Here is a 7246-nt window from a genome sequence, read left to right on the forward strand (position 1 = left end):
CCAGCTGACCTGGGCCAAATAGAAAGGCGTCGAGAATGAATAAATTAATCCCTTACATATGGTTGTTCAGTCTGCCTTACATAAATTAAGTGGTAAACATCTGTGCTGTCAATTTAATTGGGACCAAGCAACATGCAATACATAGTGAGGAAAATGGAGTTCATTGTGGGAAACAATGAAGTCATCCACTTTAAATCTACAAAAAAACAACAATTTTCCCAATGGTGAGAGGCAAGGAACGGTGGAGAAGCAAAGGGATGTGAGTGCCCACACAAACAAATCACAAAGCTAGTGAACAGGTATAAAAAGCAATCAAAAAGACAAATGGAATATTGACATTTACCTCTACAGATTTGTAATTCAGAAGTAGGGAGTCTACTTTGCTAGAATAAAGCCTTTTAGAATGTTCTATTCAGTTTAAGCATCAAATCTCAGAAAATAATTACCATAAAGGAACTAAAATCACAGATTGACCAGAATGGTACCTAGATTTAAAAGATTATATTATGAGATTAGGTTTGCATAAGCTTGGCTTGCAGCCCCTTGAGTTCAGAAAATTATCTAATCATCTAATTGATTTTATTTTAATAAGCAAGGAATTTGATAGTTTCCCTTTATCACCTGATCCTTTGGTAGAAGAATCCAGAACAAAGGCAAAAAATGTTAAAATTGATGGCAGACCTTTTAAGTGTGAAATGAGGAAACATTTTGTCCGTGGTACTGGCCATGTGGAACTGTTTCCTCACAAGGTGGGAGGGGAACCACGGAAATTCAAAATCTGGGATCACAGATTTTTGTTAGGCAAAGATATCAAGGGACACGGAATGGAGGCAGGTCAAATGAATTTTGGGCAGAATCAGTTATGAGGATTGATTGTACATTTGTCTCAATGTGGGCAGACGTTGCGGGGGTTGGGGGAAGGCCTGATCCAAAATAGGTAAGGTTGCTATAGGGCTGCTCCCTCATGACAGAGGGATGACTGGTGGTGGCTTATTCTGAGAGTCACTATACCTCCAGAACAGGCTGAGATGAAGACGGCGAGGCCTTCATAGGAATTAAAACTGTGCTGTTGGCGCCATCTCCACTGCAATCCATCCAACCAAGCTGATCAACTTCCAAACCCAAACTGGGCTCATCCAGAATATATTGGTTTGAACGCATTCAATTTTTTTTAAACAAATCCCATCTGGTTCCTTCCACTTTCAGCATCTACAAAAAGCTGTGTACCATAGCTTTATCTTTACTGGACCATGGTACAATGCAGCAGTGGTAGAAACCTGCAAAAATTATCATTGGGATAGATTTTTCATAATGGGAGTGTATGATTCATCATGGTAATCCTACCTTCATTTCCTTCTGCATTTTAAACATTAAAAGCACACTCAACGGAACTCATTTTAAATCATGACTGGAGAAGTGAAGTGAGCATGAATTTGTAATACTCTATTTCACAACACACTTTATCAAGCACAATGTATGTAGAAAATAACTTATTCCCTGAAGCTTTTGAATTCGTCCCAACAATTCAACAAGCCCATCCTTGCGGCTGGCAACCAATGCGCAGCAGACATTGCCGATATACTTACTGTTACTAGACTTGAGGTCCCGATGAATAATAGGAACAATTGCTTCTTCGTGCAAGTAATTCATGCCCCTTGCAATCTGTACTGCCCAGTTGACAAGAATATGAGGTGGTATCTTCTTGCCCGATAACACTCTATTTAAGGAGCCTCCACGGGCAAACTCCATGATTAAGCAAAGATTGGGCTCTTTCAGACAAATCCCTTTTAAGGCTATGATGTTAGGGTGCTTCAGCATAGCAAACAGTTTTGCTTCTTGCTTAACATTCTCAATGGTCTGACTAATATCCTCATCTGGGTCCTGCCGAGCTGCTTTCACAGCTACCTCCTCTGACCTCCAGATGCCCCTGTAGACTTTTCCAAAGCCACCGACACCAATAATCTCCTCCAGCTGCAGCTCATTAAAGTCCATTTCCAGTGGCAGAGGGTAGTGTTCCGTGCTCTGACCTTGCAACTTACTGTAACACGGGGCATTGGTGACATAGTTGCTGGGAAAGATGCCAACCTGGTCATTGATTTTGCCTGTCCACCAGCCTTCATCTCCAGAGACTTTGAAATCCTAAACAGTCAACATAGCAAAAGAGAGAGGGGGAGAATAGATTCAGTTAGTTCATTGCATGTATCGTTTGCCCCTGACAACACTCATCATTTCTCCTTGATAGCATCACACATGTTCTAAATTATTTGAATTTTTAGTGTATTTTATACGCTGAAGGTTCCATTCTCAATCCATTAATTTATTTTATGTATATTTTCCCACAAACAATCAAGTTATATAACAGAAAAATATTCCCAAAAAGTAGGTGTGCATTTGAAGTTTCAAGCTTGAATTCTTTGTCCCCTCAAAAAAAAAGTTTCTTACTGTGCCAGGTGTAACAGCAAACAAAATTGTCACTTCCAGATGCTGAATAATCTTCTTTGTATTTCTAATATCTTGTGTTTAATACAGCTTAAATGTAATACTCTTTGTGCATTATTCGTACCCTGAGGCTTCCTGATTTCTTCCTATTATCCAGTCTTTTTTTTACCTGTACAATTATATTTAGAAATTTTCTTGATAAGCAATTTCCAGGTTTTAGCTATTCAAAACCAGAAGTTTAAATTGACATCCCATTAAATTGCTCTTCGATTTGCCTTAGAAAAGTTTGCTTTGACATAAATAACACTGCAACGACTGAAATATAGTATAGGTTAAAGTATCTCAAGTATTCAATAACATTAAGTCAGGCTTCATCTGGAGGCTCACTGAAGATGTTACTTAGTATGGTGATGAAACATCTGAAAATGAAACTTCCAGCTCAGTGAGCAAACCTACATCCATTAAGTCAGGTTTTAGTATTATGTATTGCTTAAGTTGGCCTTTGCAATGGATATGAAGTTAATCTCAAAAAGATTAAAACTACAAATAATTCTAAAGATTCTTTTGACCCAAATCAGATCTGTTAGTTGTTGTTGTTACTACGCACATTACATTACATTCCCTACAGAAGAAGCAGTCCCAATATAAAGTAAGTAAAATCACATAAAGCAGAAATTGGACAACATAAAGAGACCTAACTCAAAATGATCACCATTACCATAAGTCACAGCGTATGTTGACCTTTGAAACTTCAAAAAAAGTCCTTCCAAAAATAAGGGTTGAGTTAAACACTGAAAATATGTCGAGCAAAGCAAAAACGAGGAATGAAAATGTTTGGCCTTGCCTCCACTGGGAGGTACAAAGACCATACATGAGTACATGGTAGAGTTGGCCTCAACTTTTTTTTTTAAGGAGGAGGAATAGTTCCAATATTTTGTTTGATGGATTTAGTTAGTTCTGATGCCTTACAATGGACCTTTGTGCCAAAACAAAAGAAACACAATCATTTTCCTCCCCTCTAACTCCATTCAAAGGAAGCAAGAGATGTGTCCTACATTTTTATACTCTACTGCAAAACTTTGATCATTTCACTCCCTCTCTATTATAACCTACCAGTATAAAAACATCAGGGACCGTCAATCTGTATTTGGCTAATTGACTCGCATGTAAGTTGACAAAACCTCTTGTTCGTGCTTTCAAGTCAAACACAATAGTGAATAGTTATCATAACAACTAATTATTTATATCACTCATATTCCTCTTAGATATACACTGAACCCAAATTCCAATTATTTTTAAAGTGATTTTACTGTTCATAGGTGTCCCTACCTTGAGTTATAGCAAATAGCAAGATCTCCGCAAAACTACAACAGGTTATCACCTTGACCCTGGAGATTGCGATAGGATGGACACAGATAGTCCCTGATGTTTTTCTATTGGTAGATTATAATAGAGAGGGAGTGAAATGATCACATTTTTGAGTATGAAAATATTGGACATCTCTTTCTTCCTTTGAATGGACTTAGAGGGGAGGAAAATGATTTTGTTTCTTTTATTTTGGCACAAATTTCCATTATTAGGCATCAGAACTAACTAAATTCATCAAACAGAATATTAGAAATACTCCTACTCCCAAAAAAAGTTATGTCCAGCTCTATCATCTACCCATGTCTGGACTTTGTTCCTCCCAATGGAGGCAAGGCCAAACATTTTCATTTTTTGTTTCTGCTTGGCTCGACACCAATACAACTTTATCTGCTGGATATTTTTACAGTTTGCATAATATAGTAAGAAAAATGTTAATAATCATGAAGAAAAATATAGCAAATGTTTTTTGCTAAAAAAAATACTTTCCCAGAGCTTTTCAACTTGCACAAATCAACACATTCGCAAGAATACTAATGTAAAAGGGGAACAACATTTTGTACTGTATGAGAAGACAGTGCTGCTGGTTGGCAAGATCAGTAGAGGCAAATGCAGCAGTCCAATGATGACTAACAAGTGAAACCAAGCTTTGTTTAAACTAAAACCAGGCAAGTTAATACTGATCAAGGAACAAACCAGAAAATGGATGTCACATATTTTGTTAAGTTGACAAGCACAATGTCAATATATGCTCTCCCTATCTGCAAATAGGGCCTTGTACATTGATATGTCACTTCAAGTATGTGCACATGCACTACTCTGTAAGCCTGACTGACGATTTAAAATTATATGTCAAAGTAATTATTTGCACAGTTAGGATGATTGAACGAACATCAATCAATGTTCGAATCACACCAAATGTTAAATACTTTATTTACAGTTTTGCAAACACAGGCTGGTGGGTACGGTCAGTACTTTGCCTATTGCAGACAGCAGAAGGCCATGAACTTCAAATATCACATGACTCATTTGTGAGACTTTTCAGCTTGACAGCAACATCCGATTAGCGGTGAACACCACTCATTATACTACTTTGTAGCAGCAGGGTGAAACAGGTAGCTTCACCTGTTGCTCAAATAGAAGGACATATTTATCAAGACTAGAAAAGGTAATAATTGAAAAATAGAACACACTTCTGCATCTGGCATCCAATCATTATTTAACCTTAAGCACAGGCTAACAATCCCAACCACTGTTAATGAGTCATGATAGAATAGTGTACACCCAAATATCAATGCCTATGTTTTATATTATGTAATGAATGATATTGGGTTGTGTTGACTATGCGAAATCTAATGACCAAGTTCAGGCTTCCCAGAAATCCACACAAATACAATTATATTTTCAAGTGTTTAAAATCTGAAACTCTGGACAATGCATAATCCTCTTGTAGCCTTGGTCTTCTCTATTAACTTCATAGCTGCCAGATTAAGAATTGTCACATATGATTAGAAAAATCTTTTTGCTCATTTTGAAATTTTTGGTTAGACTGAGCAACTAATTTTTCAGAAGTTAGTTAAACCAGGACCCATGGTCCCTCCACCACAAAGGTGCATTAGACCCCATGTAACCATTTGGGTATTTGTCTGCAAATTTCTTTATCGATTTGAATTTATTGAAAAGATCATTTCATCAGTTCAATGGTTCTTTTAATTTTGCAAATGTGTTGCCTTGGCTTGAAATTCTCAAGGATGGTGCAACATTTCTCCAGAGAATTTACAACCCAAAATGTGCATCTTAACAGTGTTCAGGACAATAAATTCAAACTGTGCAAGGCAAACAAAGCCAGAAAAAAATTTACAGAATTTCATAGCTCAGCATAAAATAAATCAAGTAACACACATTGTTTGAATTTTTATAAATAAATCATTTCATAGATGAGCACTTAACAGTCACATTGCCATTGGTTTGACAAATATGCTTAAATGACCTTCGCAACTGACTGCATAATAAAATCTGCAGATGCTGTCCACCAATAAGGAAAATGGTTTACAGTTTTACAAGCTTGAACCAATTTCTATTTAGAGTTTATAAATTTAAAAGGGTAAAAACAAATGACTGCAGATGCTGGAAACCAGATTCAAAGGCTGTTAATGTGGCAAGTTGAGAGGTTACCGGGGAATGAGAACCAAGGTCATAATCTCATCTCATGAACAAGGCAACTCCATAGACCAGAAAGTCAAAAAAACTTATTAATCTAGAATGAAACTTTACAATTTAATGTATTTTGCCTTAAATTGGTATTGGACAGCAGTCAAGAAAACGTGTAAAAACTACATTTTGATGTTTCAGATCTCCCATATTCCCTGCAAAAGTAATGTTTTTTTTTCATCTAAGCAATAGCAAAGATCAGCAACAGCAAGTCAATGCAAAGTCATAAATTTTTGTTAATCTAAAACATTGCTAAAAATTGCACTGGTGCACAGAAAACTACTGGAAGAAAAGTTAGCGTAACATTTTGCATGTAATCCTTCATCAATACTGAGGATGCATCTAATCTAAATCATTAACCAGCCTTATTCTTTCAGATGCTGAATGATATGTTGTTCACTGAGCCAACATTCTGCTTTTATTTTAAATGTCATAAATATAAGCAATCCTCTGTGCACTGGTGCTGCCTGGAGGATTTCTATTTGTTTCCATTTTTATTTCAGATTTACAGCACATGCTTTTTTTTTGTTGCTTCTGTGTTGACCGTAGTTATATCACTTGGAAGGTAACACAAAATGCAATTCCACTGAGAAAGTTCAGCTTTTTTTGGGATGATGAGTGGCACTGGGGAAAGAAGCATGGGTAAGAAAAAAGATTATGGATACTTTGAGCAATGGATGGAACAATACATATAACAAAATTAATTAAAAGCCACATTTTACCATATCACACAACACCTTCTTGAGCCTCACTGCGACCAAAAATGCTCTTTAATTTAATGTAAAAATACATTTGCAATGAGGAAAGGCAAAACCAAGCTCCAATTTCAGCAATTTAACTTAAGGTTCAGTCTGATGACCAGTTGCAGAAACCCACCATGGTACTGATTGGATCTTAAATAAAACTGGTGAAAAGGAAATAAACCCAATTTTTTTCCAGCCGATCACAAACACACTGTATTTTACATTGACGTGCAACTCGGTCAACGTGATTCAAGGATGCAATTGTTCTCACAAAATGTATTATTGCCTTGAAATGCGAATATGTACTTCTTGTCAGATGTGGGAGTTTAAAGAGAGTTTAAGGGTTACTGCGGATTATATCTACCATAAATGCTGTTGGATGCGAATCTTATCAGATCGAGTGGATTGGTTGGAGAGATAGGAAGAAGCGATGAGGAATTTGCAACAGCAACAGTATGTGATGGATGGCAGTTAAAGGAAGGGGGGAA

At 36.7% G+C, this 7246-nt stretch overlaps 1 protein-coding gene across 4 annotated transcripts in view; it reads right to left on the reverse strand.

Moving 5' to 3' along the window:
- Positions 1 to 7246, reverse strand: part of map3k9 (mitogen-activated protein kinase kinase kinase 9) — a 139195-nt gene that overhangs the window by 123189 nt on the left and 8760 nt on the right. For all 4 annotated transcript variants that reach the window (XM_043698138.1, XM_043698137.1, XM_043698136.1 and 1 more), the window contains exon 2: positions 1587 to 2139. In XM_043698138.1, the coding sequence (XP_043554073.1) occupies positions 1587 to 2139 (553 nt within the window). The remainder of the gene's footprint in view (positions 1 to 1586; positions 2140 to 7246) is intronic.

The sequence above is a fragment of the Chiloscyllium plagiosum genome, chromosome 10 (genome assembly GCF_004010195.1).
Source record: "Chiloscyllium plagiosum isolate BGI_BamShark_2017 chromosome 10, ASM401019v2, whole genome shotgun sequence".
Taxonomy (NCBI): Eukaryota; Metazoa; Chordata; class Chondrichthyes; order Orectolobiformes; family Hemiscylliidae; genus Chiloscyllium; species Chiloscyllium plagiosum.